The following is a 24489-nucleotide window of genomic DNA, read 5'->3' as shown; positions in this document are numbered from 1 at the left end:
ATGCAGGGAATGCTGCAGGGAGTGATGCAGGGAGTGATACAGGGAATGCTGCAGGGAGTGATGCAGGAATGATGTAGGGAGTGATGCAGGGAATGCTGCAGGGAGTGATGCAGGGAATGATGCAGGGAATGATGTAGGGAGTGATGCAGGGAATGATGTAGGGAATGATGCAGGGAATGATGCAGGGAATGATGTAGGGAGTGATGCAGGGAATGATGTAGGGAGTGATGCAGGGAATGCTGCAGGGAGTGATACACGGAATGCTGCAGGGAGTGATGCAGGGAGTGATGCAGGGAATGATGCAGGGAGTGATGCAGGGAATGCTGCAGGGAGTGATACACGGAATGCTGCAGGGAGTGATACACGGAATGCTGCAGGGAGTGATGCAGGGAATGATGCAGGGAGTGATGCAAGGAGTGCTGCAGGGAATGCTGCAGGGAGTGATGCAGGGAGTGATGCAGGGAGTGATGCAGGGAATGCTGCAGGGAGTGATACACGGAATGCTGCAGGGAGCGATGCAGGGAATGCTGCAGGGAGTGATACACGGAATGCTGCAGGGAGTGATGCAGGGAATGATGCAGGGAGTGGTACAGGGAGTGATACACGGAATGCTGCAGGGAGTGATGCAGGGAGTGATGCAAGGAATGATGCAGGGAATGCTGCAGGGAGGGATGTAGGGAGTGTTGCAGGGAACGCTGCAGGGAATGATGCACAGCTGGTCCCTGGTAACTTAGATAAGATACGTTATTGTCATTGTGCGCACACAACGACATTTCATTTGGTGACTCTCAGACCAGCAGCACGAGACAAGGTAAACAATTAAAAACAAGATAAAAACAAGGACAAACAACATTTAAATAATAACAGTAGATTAATCTTATTTAGCGCTTTTCTAACACTCAAAGTGGCTTTACAATAAACGAGGTGAAACAAGACAATAGATAAACACAACACAGACATACAGGGGTCGATGGGACGGTGGATGGGAAGGTGGGTGGGAAGGGGGGCTACGAGAGGGAGAAGCGGCAGCCACACACGATGCCAGCAGTACTCTCCCACTTAACCACATACAAAAGAGCAAGAAAAACACAAAACAGTACTTTTGATGTTGATGTTGTGTAGGGGTTTACTCCTGTACACTTATTTACTGTAAACAAGTGAGGTAGTATAAAGAAGTGAGGCAGTATAAAGAAGTGAGGTAGTATAAAGAAGTGAGGTAGTATAAAGAAGTGAGGTAGTATAAAGAAGTGAGGCAGTATAAAGAAGTGAGGTAGTATAAAGAAGTGAGGTAGTATAAACAAGTGAGGCAGTATAAAGAAGTGAGGCAGTATAAAGAAGTGAGGTAGTATAAAGAAGTGAGGCAGTAAAAACAAGTGAGGCAGTATAAACAAGTGAGGCAGTATAAAGAAGTGAGGTCGTATAAAGAAGTGAGGTAGTATAAAGAAGTGAGGCAGCAAAAACAAGTAAGGCAGTATAAAGAAGTGAGGCAGTAAAAACAAGTAAGGCAGTAAAAACAAGTGAGGCAGTAAAAGCAAGTAAGGCAGTAAAAACAAGTGAGGCAGTAAAAACAAGTGAGGTAGTATAAAGAAGTGAGGTAGTATAAAGAAGTGAGGTAGTAAAAACAACTGAGGCAGTAAAAACAAGTGAGGCAGTAAAAACAAGTGAGGTAGTATAAAGAAGTGAGGTAGTATAAAGAAGTGAGGCAGTAAAAACAAGTGAGGCAGTAAAAACAAGTGAGGCAGTAAAAACAAGTGAGGTAGTATAAAGAAGTGAGGTAGTAAAAACAAGTGAGGCAGTAAAAACAAGTGAGGTAGTATAAAGAAGTGAGGTAGTAAAAACAAGTGAGGCAGTAAAAACAAGTGAGGTAGTATAAAGAAGTGAGGTAGTAAAAACAAGTGAGGCAGTAAAAACAAGTGAGGTAGTATAAAGAAGTGAGGTAGTAAAAACAAGTGAGGCAGTAAAAACAAGTGAGGCAGTAAAAACAAGTGAGGCAGTAAAAACAAGTGAGGTAGTATAAAGAAGTGAGGTAGTAAAAACAAGTGAGGCAGTAAAAACAAGTGAGGTAGTATAAAGAAGTGAGGTAGTAAAAACAAGTGAGGCAGTAAAAACAAGTGAGGCAGTAAAAACAAGTGAGGCAGTAAAAACAAGTGAGGTAGAAAAATGATGACGAGACAATAAAAGATGGCAGCAGCTTTTTAAGTTCAAACTAGTGCATGGGATTATTGCACATAGTTGTCCATATTGCAACGGCTTTAGTACCAGTTAGTCCTCAGCAGCTATAGGCAGGTGTGTGTGTTGGCGGGGTGGGGGGTGGGGGGGGGGTGGAGGCTACAGCTCTGGGAAGAAGCTGTTCCTCAGCCTGTTAGTCCGGGTTTTGATGGTGCGGTATCCTTTCCCCAATGGCAAGGGAAAAGATACCACACCATCAAAACTTGTAAAGGGCATGTAACTTGTAATGGGCATGTAACTTGTAACTTGTAAAGGGCATGTAACTTGTAAAGGGCATGTAACTTGTAACTTGTAACTTGTAAAGGGCATGTAACTTGTAACTTGTAAAGGGCATGTTACTTGTAACTTATAAAGGGCATGTAACTTGTAAAGGGCATGTTACTTGTAAAGGGCATGTTACTTGTAACTTGTAAAGGGCATGTAACTTGTAAAGGGCATGTAACTTGTAACTTGTAAAGGGCATGTTACTTGTAAAGGGCATGTAACTTGTAACTTGTAAAGGGCATGTTACTTGTAACTTGTAAAGGGCATGGTACTTGTAACTTGTAAAGGGCATGTAACTTGTAAAGAGCATGTAACTTGTAACTTGTAAAGGGCATGTTACTTGTAAAGGGCATGTAACTTGTAACTTGTAAAGGGCATGTTACTTGTAAAGGGCATGTAACTTGTAACTTGTAAAGGGCATGTTACTTGTAAAGGGCATGTTACTTGTAACTTGTAAAGGGCATGTAACTTGTAAAGGGCATGTAACTTGTAAAGGGCATGTAACTTGTAACTTGTAAAGGGCATGTAACTTGTAAAGGGCATGTTACTTGTAGCACGTAACTTGTAAAGGGCATGTAACTTGTAACTTGTAAAGGGTATGTAACTTGTACCTTGTAAAGGGCATGTAACTTGTAAAGGGCATGGAGTGATTAAGGTAAAATAGTAACGCCAAAGTCCAACAAGTCATAAAGCACTGCAGCCCATTACTGACGGTTGCACGCATTTACATTTTATTTTATTTTTTAGCAAATGTACAACACACACTGACATTGTACAGTGTCTTAGACAATTATCCAGGCAACAGACAAGCCTTAAAATGGGCACATACAAAACCAACGGGTATAACAAGAGGCTAGAAAGAAGGAAATAAAATAAAATAATAGAAATGTCAATAAATTTAACAAAAAAAATAAAAACCAGTAGGGAGTAGGGGGGGGAGATCTGGGGGGGGTCCCTGCAAGGTCAAGCTTCTCAACTAAATTGCACAGCATCACTGCATTCTCCTCCTCCGTACATTTCAGAGATGGAAAGTAATGACACAGCGCCTTATGAAAAGTATAGAAGTATTGCAGAATGTTGCCGTATATGGGAAAATTAACACCGACCAGCATCGGTGCTGTGGCCTCACAGGGTCCTGATGGAAACTGTAAAATCTGCTGTGGTGACCCCTGAAAACCAGGGGGAAAGCTGAAAGAAGAAGAAGTTGGCGTAAAATGGAGCGGAAATACAAGTCATGTGTGCTGTATTAAAATTCAGCATTGTGTGCATCATACATAAGATAGCCCATCAGCCGTAGCCCTAATCTGAGTAGCAATCAGTAAAACCAATGAAACAGACACAGGAGAAGATGGGAAATAAAAGGGACATTTGGCCAGAAGCAGAAGTGTGCTGGTACTGGGCAGAGGACCAGTTAAGAGGTGGTTTGACTTCTCATGAGTCCAGTTCTCTTCCCGTGATGGTCCTTACAGAAACTTCCCAAGGTTCCTAAGAAGGAAGTCTTGTTCTTCCTCATTCTAGAAGGCCATTTGGAATTTTTGGCATAACAGAATAGTGTTCACTAAATGCTGGAGCCTATCCCAGCAGTCATTGGGCAGCAGGCGGGGAGACACCCTGGACAGGCTGCCAGGCCATCACAGGGCCCACATGTTCACACTTATGGACAATTAAGTACGGCTGAGTCACCTGACCTACGTCTCTGGATTTTGGGAGGAAACTGGAGCACCCTGAGGAAACCCATGCAGACACAGGGAGAACATGCAAACTCCACACAGAGGACAACCCAGGACGACCTCCAAGGTTGGACTACCCTGGGGCCCGAACCCAGGACCTTCTTGCGGTGAGGCGACCGCGCTAACCACTGTGCCACCAAGCTGCCCACAAGGCAGCTCCATTAGACGTAATAGGACCGTACATCTCTGTTCCTCTGTGTTGCTCATCACCTTGGCTGATCAGGAAGAACGAGCTCGTTAAGGACTAGATCCAGAAACAGAAGTCACAAAGGCCACCAGTGGCAGAGGTTGTCAAGTCATCATTCATCACCATCCTTCTCAATCTTCTCAGGGTATTAGACCCACCGGACCTTCAGCAGCTCATCTCCCATCACATAAAAAGTTCTGCCACTGGACATGAGAAAAGCTGCAAAAATAAAAGACAACTCTGATGGTGTCCGTGGATGTCAGACACAGAAAGTTACTGTGATTGTCTGAAATATTTTCCTGGGACTCTCTCAATTTTTTTGAATTGAATGTTTTCCCATAGAGAATAACTGAAAAATGGAAGAACACGTTAGCCTCCAATGTTTAAATGAAGAGATTGTGGACCCTATGGGATTTGAATGAGACTTGTCAGTGTCTCTGTAGTGTACTGTCCTGGTTTTGTGGTGACATGCAGAGATCACAGACACACCTTATGAACTACTTCTGCCTTCAAAACAGTCTCCGGTTCATTTGATTTCCCCCCCGTTTGGACTTGTTCTCAGCCACTTAATTCAAGAATGAAAACTGATATTTTCTGTGCACGAGTGCCTGTCTCTCCTTTCTCCATACAGCGCCCAGTCTGTCAGCTCCACATCTAATCTGAGTGCCTAGACTAACTGGAGTCTTTGTATGACCTCCTCAGAAAACAGGACGAGATATAATTACTTTTGTGGCCAGCATCGTCTCCAGGCTCGTCTCGCAGGTTTGAAAAGAGGTGTCATACGGCGACACTAATTGTCACTCATGCTAATGAAACCTGAGCCACAGATCACTTGCCTCTTGCTGTTACCATACCTGCACTTGTGCTATACAGGAGGCCAAGTGCATGCCCATGGTAACACAATATGACTTTTATCCTGCATATCGTTCTGAGTCTCTCCATCAGACCAGCCCTGCAGGTGGGGCTAGTTCACTCACACTTGTTGGTTGTTTTTTGTGTCTTCTTCATGAGCTATCCAAAGGAGTTGAATCAAGTGCAACTGGACTTGGTATATCAAAGGAGTTGAATCAAGTGCAACTGGACTTGGTATATATATACCAAGTCCAGCTGCACTTGATTCAACTCCTTTGGATAACCATGACCTGGATGAATGAGAACATTCACAGACATCTTCTTCATGAGGCTTTCTAATAACTAACAACACAAATGATAACAATGTTCCAGAGGGGAAATTAAATTAATGAAGACACTTCCGGAAGGGAAACAAAACACAGTATGACAACACTCTGAAGCCTCTCGTGAATGCTGAAAAGGGAGCATGATAGATCTGCTTTGGTCTTGGTGCTGGGTGGAGAAACGAAACTGAGGGGTTCTTCCAAGTGTGTACAGGTTGAACAGCAGAGAAGTTCAGGAGCTCCTGGGAAATGGAAGCTGTGCAGGTTAAGAGGCTTTGGACCAGCGGCACATGACCAGCAAGAGCCCACATGTGGTACAGGTTGGTGGTTGGGGTTGGGGGGGGGGTGTCTGAGCTACAAAAGTATCCCAAAGGAAGAGCTAGTGTGAAATGCAGACATAAAGGCTGTGCCTCATCATGGCTGCCACTTGTATTGTGATAGTCCTGCCTCCATCCAAGAGGTCAGTGTGGACACTGTGGAATACTACAAGTACCTGGGGGTGTATATGGACAATAAACTGGACTGGGCTAAGAACACTGATGCCCACTACAAGAAGAGACAAAGCTGTCTCTATTTTTTGAGGAGGCTGAGGTCCTTCAACATCTGCCAGACAACGCTCAGGATGTGGTGTGAGTCTGTGGTGGCCAGTGCTCTCCTGTTTGCTGCTGTGTGTTGGGGCAGCAGCTAGAGGGTAGCGGATGAAACAGGCTCAATAAACTCATATGCAAGAACGGTGACATTGTGCGGGTGGAGCTGGATTCTCTGGCGGCGGTTTCTGAGAGGAGGACGCTGTTGAAGTTATGTGCCATCATGGACAATGTCTCCCACTCCATGACGTGCTGGTCGGGCACAGGAGTACTTTTAGTGATGGACTCATTCTGCCAAAAAGCACCACAGAGCGTTACAGGAGGTAATTCCTGCCTGTGGCCATCACACTTTACAACTCCTCCCTAAGAGGGTCAGACACTCGGAGTTAATGGTCACTGGACTGCCTTCCCACTTGTTTTATCCTGTCGGGTTTTGTTTGTGCTGTTGTTTTGTGCTGTGGTAGTGCAGCATAGATAGGGTGTTATGTGCACCAGGCTTGTTGACATATTTTGTTCTTATTTCTATTTCTTATTTTATCTTTTATTTCTATTTGTTTCTATTTTCGTGTATCTAGTTCGTTTTTAGTTTTTGCTTTACTAGAGCATGTCTGTAATAAGGCCAAATTTCCCCTTAGGGATGAGTAAAGTATTCTGATTCTGATTTTTTGTCCATGTATGCCGGTGTCTCATGAAATGCCATGCACACTGGTATGCAGCAGGTGGTACTGCCTGTGCAACCTTGTCTAACTGCATGGACGTATGAAAGTCACCTTGTTTTCTGCTGTAATGAACTTGCTTTGGGATATTTGGATGTGCAGACAGTGGCAACACATTTCCTCAAGTAAGACTATCTATCTATCTATCTATCTATCTATCTAGCTAATCCAACACATGCTACTTAGTTACAGCGTGGAGCTAGCTGATATATATTTAAACAGTCAGGTGTATACAGGTACTAGCTGATATATATTTAAACAGTCAGGTGTGTACAGGTACTAGCTGATATGTATTTTAACAGTCAGGTGTATACAGATACTAGCTGATATACATTTAAACAGTCAGGTGTGTACAGATGCTAGCTGGTATATATTTAAACAGTCAGGTGTGTACAGATACTAACTGATATATATTTAAACAGTCAGGTGTGTACAGATACTAGCTGGTATATATTTAAACAGTAAGGTGAGTACAGATACTAGCTGGTATATATTTAAACAGTCAGGTGTGTACAGATACTAGCTGGTATATATTTAAACAGTCAGGTGTGTACAGATACTAACTGATATATATTTAAACAGTCAGGTGTGTACAGATACTAGCTGGTATATATTTAAACAGTCAGGTGAGTACAGATACTAGCTGGTATATATTTAAACAGTCAGGTGTGTAGAGAGCATGCTCCTAACAGGTTTCTGCAGTTTCTTGGGAAAGTTTACCCTCTAGTGGATATTTGCCGTTTTTGCAGAATACATGAAAAGTGGTCCAGATGCTTTTGTGTACATAAAAACAAAATTTTGACACAATTATTTGGGTATATTCGATCAAAAAAAACCAACTGTAAACTTCCAGTGTGCAGTATTTTATGTTTTAACAGAGGTATTGGGAAGGGGTTTTGTTTGTCCTTTGTGATATAAATTCAAAGTGTTTCTCTGTAACAGGTTTGAAAATCCACAGGTGACAGACTATGGAGGTGTAGAAGGTAGACACAGTTTTCTCTCAAACACTTTAAAAAAGAGAGCGCAGACAGCAGATATAAATAACTGAATGTTATCTAAAGATTAAATGGAGTTTTAATTGCTGCTTTTTTCGTTTTCTTTCATGTCCTAATTTGATCAACAGGACATTGAGGACCCTGTCCAGAAGAATAGGATAAAGATGGATGTTGACGTCTGGCAACTTTAAACTAAGTGGCAAATAAGAAAGGATGTCTGTGCTTAGAAGAAGGGGAACTGTGAGAACGGTAGTTGGTCATCATTGTATCTGTTGGAAGAGATTTAGCTTAATGTCATAAAACGAAGTTGCTTGAATGAGTATGGGGAACAATACTCATATTAAAGCAATCACACTGTTCTGTTACTTGGCATGACAGGGGACTCACCAGTGTCCCTGGACTGTCAAGAAATTTGGCTTTCTGAGACACTTATGACTAAATAACACGGAATCTCAATTTAGTGGCATTATTCATTTCAACTGAGGGATTTTTCCAGACTTCAGTTTGAACAGGGATCATTCTTTTTTCAGATTCAGGAGCTCAGCCGTCGTTCTCTCAGTTGCTGCTTCACTGAACGTTACCTTCATAATAACTACATCTTATATATGACAGGGACAGGGCTGCTGTATATCTCAGTGACCTCCTCAGTCTAAACTGACTGCAGGTACAGTGCCTTGCAAAGTATTCAACCCCCAGTCATCAGTAATTTCTGGATTATAAAAGATACTCACATGTGATCCTGAACAATATTATTGTTGTGAACCAATAAGCTCTAACAGCATGTTCCCAAAGCCAAAACAAGTTATGTTTCGCTGACTTTTTATTAATAAATTAAAAACTAAAATACAGTGCTTGCATAAGTATTCAACCCCCACATATCAATACTTTGTAGAGTACCCTTTTGCTGAAGTAACAGCCATGATTCTCTAGAGGTAAGTATGTACAAGCTCTGCACATTCTTCTGGAGTAATTTTTTCCCATTCTTCTTGGCAGAATTTGTACGGGTCTTGCAGGTTGGTGGGATGGCACCTCTGGACTGCGATTTTTAAGTCTTTTCCACAGATTTTCAATGGGGTTGAGGTCTGGACTTTGACTTGGCCAGTCCAAAACGTTCATCTTTTTGTTGCTGAGCCATGTCATTGTTGCTTTAGCCTTGTGCTTAGGACCATTGTCCTGCTGGAAGGTGAACCTTCTCCCAAGCTTCAGTTTTATGGCAGACTGCAACAGGTTTTCTTCCAATAGTTCCCTGTATTTAGCTCCATCCATTCTTCCCTCAATGTGAACAAGCTTCCCAGTGTCTGCAGAGGAAAAGCAACCCCATAGCATTATGCTGCTGCCGCCATGCTTCACTGTAGGGAGGGTGTTTTTAGGGCATGAGCAGTGTTAGGTTTGTGCCACACATAACACTTTGAGTTTTGGCGAAAAGCTCCAACTTTCGTCTCATCTGACCAAAAAACCTTTACCCACATCCTAACTGGTCTTTCTCATCCTTGGTAGCAACCGTCAGGCGTGCTTTTATGTGCATAGTTTCGAGCAACGGCTTCTTTCTTGCCACCCTCCCATACAGGCCAGATTTATGGAGAGCTGTGATATGGTTGACTCATGCACATTTACTCCAGTTTCAGCCACTGACCTCTGGAGCTCCTTCAGAGTGACTGCAGGATGATGTGTGGTTTTCCTCACCAGCCCACGTCATGCTCGGACACTTAGCTTTGAGGGACAGCCTGTCCTACAAAGCGTCTGGGTGGTGTGAGACAGCTTTCACTTTCTGACAATGGATCCAACAGTGTTCCGTGGGACATCCAAACACTTGGATATGGTTTTGTGTCCCTTTCCCGCCTTCTGCATTTTAATCACTTTGTCTCTTAGTTCAGTATTCTGCTCCTTTGTCTTCATGTTCTGATGGCGTTCACGCCAGCTAATTAACTTTACACAGTGCTTTTATACAATAAACCAGACCGGTACTTCAACACCTTACAGCTGCACACTAGTTATGTCCAACTGTGTTAACCTGAGTTTGTTTTAGGAATAATTTGTCATTTGTGTAAACCTGGAGCTTTCAGAGCACAAGGGGTTGAATACTTATGCAAGCACTATATTTGAGTTTTTATTTTATTAATAAAAAGTAAGTGAAATATAACTCATTTGGGCTGTGGGAACATGCTGTTAGAACTTATGGCTTCACAACAACAATATTGTTCAGGAACACGTGTATCTTTTATAATCCAGAAATTACTGATGACTGTCAAGGGGGCTGAATACTTCTGCAAGGCCCTGTATATAAATGAAGGACCCACTGCTACAAACCTGAAGATGGTCAGGAGTGGACATCTACATCTTGATTAGAAAAGCGAATATTGCTCATATCTTGACGTGGTAAATTGGGGTTTTAAGTTAATTTCTGAAAATACTGAACTAGAACAATAGCTTGCATTTTCTATTTCGATTCAAACCAAATAAGTTTAAAAAAAAGAAGAAGCTGAATACTTTCTTCCAGCCCCAATTATGAGCTCAAAAAGAAGTCAGTAAGATCTCGATGAGGTTCTTTTTATTTTCAAGTTTTTGTTGGCAAGTCTTGGATCCATGAGCATTTTAACAGACGCAGACTCGTCTGGAAAGCTGTGCATTACACCTTACCTTGCCTGTCTGTAGGGCTGCAAAATTAACTGGAACACATCCACATCCCATCGCTGACTGCTGCAATTCCTGTATTGCAATGGGACGAGCCAATTCTGAAGAGGAGAGCCAGAAGAGCCCACATCAAGAGACCGTTAAGTAATTTAGACTCTCATCAGCAAACTAGGCTGCATCCCGGGGAAAATTCCTTCATTAAAACCAGTAAATCCTGAGCATCTGGACACCACTACCTACCTCACACTATTTCAAAAGGCTTTTTAAAACCAATTCATGTAAGAAAAGCTGCATTCATATTTGAAATCCCACTGATGGAAACTGCAGCTTTTGTGAATATTGTGCAGCCCTCCCATCCATTCACATTCCACAATGAGGTTGTCATTATGTAAAATATCTATCTTGATACTTCTGTGACAAGCTATAAATATATGACGAGGAACCAACTACGCAAACATCCAGAAAATATTAAGGTGCAAGACAAAAATAGCAAAACTAGAATGAAGGAGTCAGGTCTGCACACTACACTGCTCCTAAAAGCTATTTCATTTGGCACATTTTGATCAGTTAGCCTGAGGAAGACCCAACTGAAACACTGCCAGTAAAACAGCTTTTGGGAGTAATTTAGCGTGCAAAGCTATAAATATATTTCACTGTATATATTTTACATTTGAAAGCAACAGCTCATCTGCTGGTCGGCAACTGTCATCCGGTACGCTACAGTTTCTTAAGGCAGAATTTTGTCTTTATCAGGGATGTGGACAACCATATCCTCACATTTTCGATTTTGGCTCCTCCCGGTCCTCTCGACACAAACATTACAGCCGACAGACTTTCCATATTCACATATAAAATGAAACAACTGGGAAGAAATAAAATCTAAAAATGAAGGGGAAGAAATCACGCTGACCCAAACCCTTCCTTTGTCGCATTAGTGATGTGCTGCTTTGGTGGTGATACTGAGTCATTGATAAATAGAGTCCTTTCCCTGCTGAAACAGTCCAGATCTCAGTTTAGCTCCCAGTCTTATCATCAGTTCACTCTGGGCTTCTGTGGTGTGTTGGGTAGGAAAACGGTGAGTTGTGGGCACGGGGCTCACACACGCCCCTCAGCTGTCGGCGACGGGGGCAGAGCAGGACTGGGAGTCTCTGCTGAGGCCTGGCAGTCTGAGGAGGCTTCACTACTGGGCGTCATCAACAGCTTCTGCAGGGAGTCCGTGGCCTCCTGCACAACTGGACTTTCTGGAAAATAGCAAAATGCAGACAAGACTCTTAGGCCTGAGAAGAAACAGACATGGGAGAAGCAGTCATGTGCACACAGTGCTGGAAGCTAGGGAGGCGGACATGTGACTAGAAGCCATTTCATGTTGTTTAATGCTTGTGACTGAGAGCAATGTGATCCTTGGTTGCTCCTTCTTATTGTGAAGCAGAATTCACCAAGCCATGGATTGCTCACCCACTAGTAGGGAATGTGAGTTGTGTTTAGAATGTTCCGAGTCAAGTTAGTTTGCCCTACTGATGTGGTGTTGCAGTAGTGATCCTGCTACAATAGCTGAACCTACTAATGACGTGGTTGGGGAAAGTGGATGAGTGGCACCCTATTCCCTCAAATACTAGCCCTGAGCAAAGCTCTAATGGCCCTCTTGTGGAGCTTGAGTGCAGCTGAGTAGTACGGGGCCCCACCAGATACTTTCTGAGCCTGCTATGTCCTGAGGGCCCATTGGGTCTTACCACTATCTGGTTTACTAATGTAAGAGTGGATGTGGCTAAAGTGACAGGCTAATAAAAACACTAGCCATTAAAACAAAACTAAACAAAGGTCTAGAAAAGCGTGCAAAGGATGGGAACAACCATGCTATCCTACAGGACATGGTTTTTCTCTGCAGCGCTGCCTCTCTAGCAGCATTTTAAGCACCTTTGCTGTGCTCTTTTCTCAGCTTGGCCGACTCCGCTTCCTGCTTCTCCCTTTGCTCCTTGAGCTTTTTGCAAACCTTCTTGTGGGTGAACCAGTGCATTTTCTGGCAGGCTTGGTCACAGTAGATCACCTGGAAAAGAAAAAATTTGATTTGGGTTTTGTTTATTTGTGCATAGAAAAAATTAAACGGGGGCGTCCGGGTAGCATAGCGGTCTATTCCATTGCCTCCCATCACAGGGATTGGCGGTTCGAATGCCCATGTTACCTCTGGCTTGGTCGGGCATCCCTAGACACAACTGGCCGTGTCTGCAAGTGGGAAGCCGGATGTGGGGGGATCACACTATTCCCCCCAGTTCCCCCTCCCCTCTGAACAGGCGCCCCGACAGACCAGAGGAGGCGCTAGTGCAGCGACATGGACACACACCCACATCCGGTTCCCCACCCGCAGACACGGCCAATTGTGTCTGCAGGGATGCCTGACCAAGCTGGAGGTAACACAGGGATTCGAACCAGCGGTAGGCCACGGAATAGACCGCTACACTACCCGGACGCCCCACTTTACTCCTCTTGACTGGATTACTCAGGCCATTCACATTTAAGGAAGCAGTTCTTAGGTTATGTGACCCTACCATGCTTGTAGCAGATAATGAATGAATCAGTAGTCCCCAGAACAAAATTAGAACTGAAATCACAACTATGTAACACAAAAATGAACAAACCTCCAAGCGAGGTGGAGACTCTGGCTCCTCAACTGTGACCCTGTTGGTTGGTCGAGGGTGAAGGAGAGGGCCCAGTATTAAGGATGGCCGATGAGTCAAAAAACAGTAACTCTACCATCCTATGAGTCCAATGTGTCCCGTATTGAAAATGAAACCGCCACTCCCACTCTGCTATCCTGTTTCAGTGTTGTGTTGTGTAAATTGTGTAAACACAACATCATTGCATGTTGTCCGTCTTGGGAGAGAGATCCTCTGTTGCTCTCCCTGAGGTTTCTTCCAATTTTTTTCTCCCTGTTAAAGGGATTTTTAGGGAGTTGTTCCTTATCCAATGTGAGGGTCTAAGGACAGGATGTTGTGTTGCTGTAAAGCCCCTTGAGGCACATTTGTAATTTGTGATATTGGGCTATACAAATAAAATGGACTTGACTCAACTCCCAGACACACTGAACACACAGGCAAAATAGAAATGGAAAAAGCCATACCGTTTCGTGTAATTTAAGTCCCCATTCAAATTTGCTCAGAGCGCCCCCCTCCGGAACTCCTGGAGTTTTTCCCTCGCTCTCTGGGCCACAGTCAGGAGGCCTTGTTTCCAGGCTGCTCTCTCCCTTGGCTGTCTCCGGCTCCTTCAAGGGGAACCCACGTCTCTTCAGCTCGCACTGCACCTCCTGTGCACTGCTGTATGTTCGAGCCCCCGTATCCCAGTGGCTCTGCATATTCGTGTATGGTGTTTGAAAGCGAATCCCCCTCTCCTTTAGGGCTTTCTTCATCCCATTGTATTCCCTGCGCTTCTTGACTATCTCAGTCGTGTAATCATGGTCGAAGTAGAGAGCTGTTGCCCCATTGGATTATTCCCTTTTTCAAGCTTCTCTCAACACCATCTCCTTGGTTGTGAACTCCTGGAATGCTAATGATAGGTCTTGGTGTGGCTTCAGGATAGTGTTTTTGCATAGGGGGCCGATGTGCCCACTGTATTTTCAGATCCAGGTCCTGTGGTAACGGCAGCTCGCTCCGAAAAAGTTTCATAACAACCTGTGGTACCGAGTTTCCTCCTCTCCCTCTGCCACTCCAAAGATGCGTATGTTGTTTCTCCTGGACCGGGACTCTAAGTCTGTTAGTTTTTGCTGCAGCGCTCTTTGTTGCTTCAAGCAGGTGCAGAGCACGTCGGTCGCTGCTTCAGCCCAACCCTCCACCTGCTCCAATCGGGTCTCCACTTCACCAACTCGGTCAGAGAGACTCCGCATTTCCGTGGCAAGGTTATCAAGTTTACCGTTGGTTTCTTGTCTCAGATGGTTAATATCCTGTCTCAGGCAGTCATTGTCTCCCTTGAGTTCCGTTTTTAAACTATTTTATCACCCTAACTATGTCTTCGGGGCCTGTGCTCGTTTTCGGACTCCCCTGGACAACGCCAGCTTTGCTAGGTTTGTTAGCATGCTCTGTGTCGGCGTTGCTAACTTTCACCGCCGGGGCCGAGGCGTTTTTGTCTTGAGTTTTTGGCATGCTCTCCTCTCTTTTGTGGCCTTTGGTGATTCTTATCCCACTCTTCCATCCCTTATGCTGGTAAATATCGAGTTAAAAAGTTTTCGGCGGGAAATTTGCAACTGACCTGGAAGCGCACTTTCACTATGCGTCTGACTGCTCCATCGGCAAACCAGAAGTCCCAGCTGCTTATATTTTAATGTTATAAGACTGACTCTACATTTTAAGATATTTAGGTTTTAAGTCCGTAAAGGTGAATGATAGGTTAGGGGCAGGGTTAACCCTGATGCCAACCCACTTTAAACTTATAAGGCATCTGACAGTTTCTTCAGTTAGTGTGACCTTTTTGAAGTCGTGCATTACAGCCATGCTGAGCTTACCACTTTACAGATGGAGCATCTCTTATCGGCACCCTTCTCCCCACAGGAAGTGCAGAATTCTGCATCCATGAAGCCCACCTGGCCTGTGATGGCTTGGGTCAGGACTGAGATGGCTGTGGGGTCATTACCCTGGAGTGACAGAGGGGTAGCAAATATTAATTCTTTTGTCATGCACTGCCCTTGACATTGTGCTTTTCAATGCAACGCTAAAACCGGACCCAGTTCTGACCCAAACGGAGGAGCTCTGTTGCTTGGTTACATTTCTGAATTGCAGGAATATATCTGGACTCACTATCTCTACGGGAGCGATGCTGCGAACCAGCTGTTGAAGAAGGGTGGAATCGCAGTAGGGGAACTTGCGGATGCATTCTCTGACAAACTTCTCCTGAAACACTGGGAAGGCATCGCTCTCTCTGCCCTTCAACAAACTAGAGGAGGAAACAGGGAAGTAGGGAATAAGGATGATTTAATAACCAAAAAACACAACCAAAAGACAAAGTGGTACACAAGATGTGCATGGAGCAAGTTAATGTTTAAATGTATTGTCACGACAACAGACCAGAAGAGGGTCAAAAGTCAGCGAGGTCAACAAGTGGTACGATCTCCAGCCAGAAATACGTTAGCAAGAGAGGGAAAAGTGAACAAGACATGCTCTATTCCCCAAATAACCACTGAGGTGCCCTTAAGCAAGGAATTTATCAACCAATTATTCACACTGGGCTTCAGGCAGGAGTGAAAGAGTGCAGCAAACTGCAAAAAGAAAATCACACTGCTAAGCAAATCTTAGGTTTGTTCACTTTTGTGTTACATAGTTGTGACTTTAGCTCTAATTTTGTTCTGGGGGACTACTGATTCATTCATTATCTGGTACAAGCATGACAGGGTCACATAACCTAAGAACTGTAAATGGCCTGAGTAATCCGGTCAAGAGGAGTAAAGTACTGGCAAAAATGAAAAAGGATAGGACACAAGTTGTATTCTTACAAGAGACACACATGTCAAAACAAGAACAGGACAAGTTGAAAAAGTTTAGGTACTTTAACTCTTTTTTCAGTTCCTGTTATCTACTACTTTCGGCTGCTCCCGTTAGGGGGTGCCACAGCGGATCATCCATTTCCATCTCTTCCTGTCTTCTGCATCTTCCTGTCACACCAGCCACCTGCATGTCCTCCCTCACCACATCCATAAACCTCCTCTTTAGCCTTCCTCTATTCCTCTTCCCTGGCAGCTCCATATTCAGCATCCCTCTCCCAATATACCCAGCATCTCTCCTCCACACATGTCCAAACCATCTCAGTCTTGTCTCTCTTGCTTTGTCTCCAAACCATCCAACCTGAGCTGTCCCTCTAATATAATCATTCCTCATCCTGTCCTTCATCACTCCCAATGAAAATCTTATCATCTTCAACTCTGCCACCTCCAGCTCCACCTCCTGTCTTTTCGTCAGTGCCACTGTCTCCAAACCATATAACATAGCTGGTCTCACTACCATCTTGTAAAGCTTCCCTTTAACTCTTGCTGGAACCATTCTGTCACACACATCACTCCTGACACTCTTCTCCACCCACTCCACCCTGCCTGCACTCTCTTCTTCACCTCTCTTCTGAACTCCCCATTACTTTGAACAGTTGTTCCCAAATATTTAAACTCATATGCCTTCGTCACCTCCACTCCTTGCATCCTCACCATTCCACTGTTCTCCCTCTCATTCACGCATATGTATTCCATCTTGCTCCTACTGAATTTAATTCCTCTTCTCTCCAGTGCATACCTCCACCTCTCCAGGCTCTCCTCAACCTGCACCCTACTCTCACTACAGATCACAATGTCATCTGCAAACATCATAGTCCACTCCTGCCTGATCCCGTCCGTCAACCTGTCCATCACCATTACAAACAAGAAAGGGCTCAGAGCCGATCCTTGATGTAATCCCACCTCCACCTTGAACCCATCTGTGATTCCAACCACACACCTCACCACTGTCACACTGCCCTCATACATATCCTGCACCACTCCTACATTACAAATATGTATAAAACACACCAAACCTTTTGGAAAATGTTTTTTATCAACAAATAACAATACAACAACAATACCGTAGAATAACAGAATCCTTAACAATTAATATCTTTAATTAAACTAAAAAACACCTGTTGCACCGCTAAGCTGTCTCAGCCAACAACGGTGTAAACCACGCCTTTCGCTGGACAACGCCAGTCATGTGACCAAGAGTATATGTGTGACCTTAATCGTTTGTACCCAATATGTGTAAGGGCTAATGGTGTGGTTAGTTGATGGTAGTTTTGCCCTAATGCAGAGCACATATTCAGATGCAGAGTACCATCTTAGTACCAGGTGTAAACTGGATGTTAACAGTTTGAAAAAACATGTCGACTCAACCCAAAAATTGAAAGTGCAGAAATTAAAGCTCACAACGTAATTTGTGATATTATTTATAGAGTAACTTATTTATATTTCCATCCATTAACCAAGCCGTTTATCCCAATCGGGGTCGCGGGATGCTGGAGCCTATCCCAGCAGTCACTGGGCGGCAGGCGGGGAGACACCCTGGACAGGCCGCCAGTCTATCACAGGGCTATTTATATTCTGTTTTTTATATTCATTTATATATTTATTATATATCATCCATCCACCCATTATCCAAACCGCTTGTTTTATATATATTTTATTTATATAGACACACACACACACACACACACACACACACACACAAATACAGAAGCACAGAGAGAGAAGCCCACCTTTTGATGAGGCCATCGAGCTTGTCGTTACGCTCCTTGAGGAAGGAGGCACACTTGCCGAGCACACAGCTGATGTAGTGCATCTTCATCGCCAGCACCTCATTCATATCCTGTTGCGTCACGCACTTCTCACAGATAAGCTCCATCACCCGCCGGCATTTCTCCAGGGCCTCCACCTCTGCCAGAAGCGGATTGTCCTTCACCATCAGCACCATCTGAAACAGACAAGGTCGGGGTTGATTATGAGATTCATAAATACTTAAAGCTACATTAAGGCAACAAGACTGTCATTTCTGTTTCACCCACTGACTCCTATGTGATTCTGGTTATGGCATCGGTGTTTGACTACTCCAAATCCCAGAGATTCATGAAAATCCATGGATTTGCAACTAGTTTAATTACATCAACAACAGAGAGAATCAAAAAGGACATTTGGGTGCATGTAAATTGACGGGGATATTGCTTTAACTTGACATGTACAACTTTGCCACTGCCTTGCAGAGTACTGACGACACATACAGAATCCTCTGGTACTGTAGTGGCATGATGCATGGACCAGAGGAAAGAGCAAACACACCGGCAGTCTTCAACCAAGTGACAGAGGTACACGTGTATGTAGATTTTCACTCAAATCAAACACTCCTCAAGCTAATCTCACTCATTAGTTCCCCACTTCCTGATTCAAATGGGCTGCTTAATGAAATAAGCAGATGGAACGCATTGCTGTACATACAGAGCACAGGGAAGAAAGAGGACTAGACCAGAGAGAACGAGAGCGCGTGGGCAGAAAAGAGGGATAAGGTAAGAAAAGGTCTGGAGGAGCAAAACAGACGAAGGTAGGGAAGTGGAGGGATAATGGTAGCAGAGAAACAAAGCTGCATGTGTGGGTGAATGTTAACGGTTACATAATGAGATTTGAATTCCCACAAAACATCACAGAATTCTGGCAAATCGATGATAAACATTAAACACTGATACATATTAAACATTTCAATAGAAATCAAATCTCCGGGGCGTCCGGGTAGCGTAGCGGTCTATTCCGTTGTCTAACAACACGGAGATCGCTGGTTCGAATCCCCGTATTACCGCCGGCTTGGTCAGGCGTCTCTACAGACACATTTGGCCGTGTCTGCGGGTGGGAAGCTGGATGTGGGTACGTGTCCTGGTCACTGCACTAGCGCCTCCTCTGATCAGTTGGGGCGAAGGGGGACCCTGGGGGAATAGCGTGATCCTCCCACGCGCTACGTCCCCCTGGGGAAACTCCTCACTGTCAGGTGAAAAGAAGCAGCTGGCGACTCCACATGTATGGGAGGAGGCATGTGGTAGTCTGCAGCCCTGCCCGGATCGGCTGAGGGGGTGGAGCAGTGACCAGGACGGCTCGGAAGGATGGGGTGATTGGGGGGAAAAAGGGGGAAAATTCAAAAAATAAAAAATAGAAATCAAATGCCCACTGCGGTTGAAAATACTCAAGATGTTGAGTCATTAAGACATCAATCTAAAAACAACTGACTAATGTTGTATGACAGAAGAACTCAAGATTTTCATTAAAAGAACTGTGCATCCCTTGGGGAAACAAGAAGGAAACAGAGGGAAGGGGGAAAAGGGTTGAGAGAATGGTTGTAGAGAGGGAAGCGGACAATGACAGAAACTAGATCAAGAACAAAATCATAAATGAGGAGCTTGTTCTGAGGACTCAGTGAGAGACATATTGATAGATCCTTCAGAATTTTAAGGCCTTCCTCAAAACTGATGTCCAGAACAATGTGTGGAAAATGCCAGCGGACTAACCTTGACAGGGTTGAGGTTGGTGATCATGATGATCTTATGAAGGGGTCCTGCCAGCTTTGGAGGCAATTTGGGTTCCTTCTCCAACCCCTGGGGCTTGGTGTAGTAGTCAAGTCTTGCCCGGGAGAAGAAGTTGTTGATGACTGTCACACAGTCGTGTTGCCCTGAAGAGGGAGGCGTTATTATTCAGTGAGTTTTGCTGCATGGTAACAGGTGTGTTAACTCAAATCTGTGATCCATATTTTCTGTGCTATGGTATATAAAGAACTTGATCAGAAACAGGGTTACGCAATGACCAGCGGTGACTTCTGAAGTTTTAGCCTGCCTACCAAACTGATGTTGTATACGAGAGCTTTTCTTCCTCTACAAAATTTTCAAAGGTAAAATGAAAGCTAAAATTCCAGTTGAAGTGGAAGCAGATGTCAAGATTCAGAATGTGATGAAAAGTTTTCAAGTAGCACTTCCTAAAGAAAACCACCCACTCAATTCTCACTAAAATATCAAAATTAAGCCCCGCCGCACCAACGAAGGCAGCCATCTGAGCTGCCGTCCTTCCGACGGAGTTGACCACATCCGTCTCAGCTCCTGCGTCCAACATCATCCATGTGATATCAGTCTTTCCTGCAAAGACAGACAAGGAATCACAACATGCACAACTGGGAAATCTTCACAAGTGGAACATCAGGGGGACCAGTTAACAGGAAGGTTCCATCATGTTCTGAGAGAAATGGAGCATCGCCACAGAGAGCAGCAGCCCAGTGGTAGAATATGCAGCTGTGGTGATAATATATTGATGTATAACCAGGTTATGCTGAGAATATGGCTTAAATTCCCCTATCGGTCACTCCTATTTTTAAGTCACAATATAAGTAAAACCACAACTTCTGCAAGAGCCTCCTGCCTAGGAGGTTAATAAATATCTAAACACTTCTTTATTGCTAGAGCAGGCCATACTCCAGATGTGAGCATGATTAATGGAATTAAATGCCAAAATAAAAACAAAGTATAAAAACAGACAACAGGAAGAGGTCAGATACCTATTTTGACTTTACATCTTTCAACAAAAATAGTAAAAAAAAATCTCGTTCCAACACAAATTTGACAGCATCCATCCATCCATCAACCAAACCGCTTATCCTGCTCTCAGGGTCGTAGGGATGCTGAAACCTATCCCAGCAGTCACTGGGCGGCAGGCGGGGAGACACCCTGGACAGGCCGCCAGGCCATCACAGGGCCCACACCCACATATAAACACATACAAATTCACACCTAGGGACAATTTAGTACGGCCGATTCACCTGACCTACATGTCTTTGGACGGTGGGAGGAAACCAGAGCCCCAAGAGGAAACCCACGTAGACACGGGGAGAACATGCAAACTCCACACAGAGGACACCCTGGGACGACCCCCAAGGTTTAGACTACCCCGGGGCTCAAACCCAGGACCTTCTTGCTGGAAGGCGACTGAAACTTCTTCAACTCAATGTGTACAGCAGATATGTGGCATCACTCATGTAGTAAAAAACACATCTAAACATATCACCTCTTGCGGAAAACACTGTACCTGACAGGCCGGCAAACATCAGTGCTGTGTAGCCATGCTCATGTTCGTTGCAGTTCACATCAGCTCCGTGTTGCAGCAGCAGTTTACACATGTCAGCCTTTCCCTTGTAGGCAGCATGCATCAGGGGGGTCATCCCATACTGTACAGGAAACAAAGAGCATTCAAAGACTGAGTACTTACTGGCAACAGTGCGTTTCACTGGGAGTGAGCGGCACAGGGTCTCTAACACATAAGCATCCTCCAGAGTAAGTGCTGTACTGAATATGGACTTAAAGAGTTCTACTCAATTCAAACACACTCGGTTAACAAAGTACAGCGGACACGAACTGAGACACATAGTTCTTTCCTCTCCCTCTGTTTGGGAGGGAAGTCTATGTCTTCACTCGGCTGAAAGTACCACTAGTTAATCCTGGTTTCTTCCACCGCCACCATACACTACTGAGGCAGAAAAGTTTACCACGGCAAATTCAACTAGTTGATAAATCTGATCTATACTGAATTGAATGCTGCTGTTAAATCTGATCTATACTGAATTGAATGCTGCTGTGTTAGAACATGTGCAGGCTAATAATTCCCTAAAGATTACAAGTCAAATTTTACAAGGTACATGTGTATGCTGACAGGCAGCATTACAATGCTGATATTTTAAACGTAGGAGGAGTAGGATGTTCCTAAAAATCAGCACATAGACTTATGCAAGAATAATCCCTCTCAATCACCACTTATGACCTACTAGAAGTGTGTGGCGGTGTCTGTATCTGCAGAGACCGTCCTCTGCCTGTATTTTCTTATTTTTCTCATTTTGCTGTGTACGGGACGGTTCTGGGTATCAACCTTTGGGCAGCTGGACTCTATAAAAACGTAGCGACCAGGTGCTAGATCGAGATTGTAAGTATGCATCCAAGAGGAAGCTACAACAACGGCGGGCACAGCGCTGAAAAGACGCAAATACAGAGAGGCGAAACGCCAGGTGCAGAAAGCTCGTTCCAAAACGAGAGTGAATCTGGGGTTGGCTTTCACCCATTGGCGAGCACTGAAGAAAAGGATGGGAATGAAGAGTGACACGGAGTTGGCCTGTACACTGGGATGTGTTCTGGCAACTGTGGTCAGAGAATGTGTGCTTCTGGTGTCATTGAGCTGGGGGGAGGGGCCAGCTTTTAATGATGTGTTTACAAACCGCAACCGAGACACCTTACTCCCATTCGAAGACAAAGTGGTACAAATGGAGGCTACAGTGCACTGAAGAATGACATCGTAAAAGGTACCCATTTTTAAAACTCTCAATCTCATTAACAAGACAGCAACACAATGAAAAACAGGACGCACCCTTTCCCACAGCTGACTTTGACAAGCAAGCACATTAGACAGAAAGAAAAGGACCACTTTTAAAGCCCTTCAGCATCATGACCCCCTCCCTCAAGTCCCAACGTTCCACACACATGCCAGATAGGTATAAAGGCTACGCCCAGCACACCACCACAGCTATAATATTAACATGCAATCATACACGTGATGAACAGAAAACTAGACAGCGCACTGGGATGTGGCCTGGAGGGATGAATGTCATTATCCATGTGGTGTACATGCTTCATGTTGAGGCTTTCTGCAGAGACATCTTCTCTCACCTCATCCAGACAGTTGACTCGAACATCCTTACAGCCCAACAGTCTTGATGCCTCTTGAACATTTCCTGCATAAAACAAATACATTATTGTTTAAACCCCATTATTCTGGAACTTAACTGATTTGATCATTAGAGATGTTGATATTATGGTGAGTTACGCCGTGAACAAATTGATGACCAGAGACAAGGCTTTCTTTTAATGCCAGACCCGCGTTCCATATACCACACAACCAACAGAAGTGGTTTTTATTTTTAAATCAGTTTGAACATACCAGAACCAAACTCCACAATGATTCCCCCCGACGTCAGTGTCCTACAGTGATACTATACGTGTATATATACAGTATCTTATAGTGTCCTACCCCTAAGTTGCGGTTCTAGTCAGTCAGCAAACGGTCTTCTACTTAGTCTGAGTCAACCCCAAAACAACTACATATTCCAACGTGAACAGAACATTTGAACACCTAAAAACAACACAGATCATAACGGTTCCCCACCCCCATAATCTTTTGCGCAGAACAAAGCCTAACACACTGAGACCCCCCCCCGGATCGCTACAATATTATCAAATATCACTATCGATCAGTATTATCACTGCTAAAAAAAACACTTCCAAAAAGCACTTATGGACTTTTTCTGGCGAGACTAGAGTATATGGCCAAACCAGCTCTTTGACATGCACTACTGCATTGCCCATCTTTGCTGTTAAAACTGGGTTAAATGAGCTGCGGCTTTACTGAGATCCCATGATATACTTACGTGAAATGACCCGTGAGGCTTTTAAATCGGCGCAAACTCTCCCACAGAAGTCAGGAGTCGATGCTAACTAGCTAGCTAGCTAGCTAATCGAATGAGCTGGAAAAATGTTCCAAAGCAAGGGATCAGGACTGCCCAGTTGAATATCTGTTATTAAATAGGTTATAGTAGGTCTGATACTTTAGACGTCTTTCCTGGATGTTTTTTTTAATAAAATTACAGTGAGGGGGAAGCCATCGAACGAGCAATAGAAAACGACATTAGTAATTAAGTCGTTTTGTCACATTAACCGAGCAGTTTCTTCTGGGGTTAGCTTTAGCCGAGGAGGCTTACCTGCGGTAATAACCTGAAACAACTCCTTCTCGCTGGAGGACAAGTCTCCCTTCTTTGGAGCAGACATGGTCACCAGCGCCTGCCTGGGCTGTGTGTATGTGTATGTGTATGTGTATATGTATATGTATATATAGATATAGATATAGATATATATAAAATAAAGAAGCTGAAGATGTGCACCTTCAAGACAAAGAACTCCTCGGGCTTCTCTTAATGCCGAGTTTGACAGACTGCCCAGGCGCGCGCGGGGCTAGCTCGCGTCCGGAGCCGTCACTCAGACGGTACCAACTCCTGCCAGGACGGGGGTGGCGTGGACTGCAAGTCGCCGCTGACCGGAATATTATCGCGTCAGCTTGAATGTAGCACACACGCAAGTGTCGCTGACTTTAACACGAAGATGTAAGGGAGAATATATCACGAATGAATCGAGTTGTCAATGTCAGCGTTTTCACCACTAGAAACAATTCCCGTAATTCCCACAACGTTATAGTACGCTCCAGGGAAGTCTGGAAAATTCACGCGAAACGCGGAAGTTTATGGTGGGAAACCGAGTTTATCTGCATTAACATAGTCACACGGAACACGGTTGAGTTCCAAACTCTAGATGTGTATTTATTGCTATTGTTCTGCTGCATGTAATCTGGCTGAATGTTGCGCAACAG

At 44.3% G+C, this 24489-nt stretch overlaps 1 protein-coding gene across 1 annotated transcript; it reads right to left on the bottom strand.

Moving 5' to 3' along the window:
* Positions 1-10357: 10357 nt before the first annotated feature.
* On the bottom strand, positions 10358-24030 carry ankmy2a (ankyrin repeat and MYND domain containing 2a). The gene is made up of 10 exons (XM_056286784.1): positions 23828-24030; positions 22740-22804; positions 21115-21253; positions 20073-20171; positions 19554-19714; positions 17766-17980; positions 15296-15431; positions 15004-15132; positions 12429-12558; positions 10358-11755 (listed from the first exon to the last, which is right to left on the bottom strand). Exons 1-10 carry the CDS (start codon positions 23892-23894, stop codon positions 11610-11612), a joined length of 1287 nt encoding a protein of 428 aa, XP_056142759.1. The 5' UTR covers positions 23895-24030; the 3' UTR covers positions 10358-11609.
* Between the last annotated feature and the right edge of the window lie 459 nt (positions 24031-24489).

The sequence above is a fragment of the Lampris incognitus genome, chromosome 9, assembly GCF_029633865.1.
Source record: "Lampris incognitus isolate fLamInc1 chromosome 9, fLamInc1.hap2, whole genome shotgun sequence".
Classification (NCBI taxonomy): domain Eukaryota; kingdom Metazoa; phylum Chordata; class Actinopteri; order Lampriformes; family Lampridae; genus Lampris; species Lampris incognitus.
The sequence above is the reverse complement of the archived record's forward strand: the minus strand, read 5'-3'. Positions and strand labels throughout refer to the sequence as shown.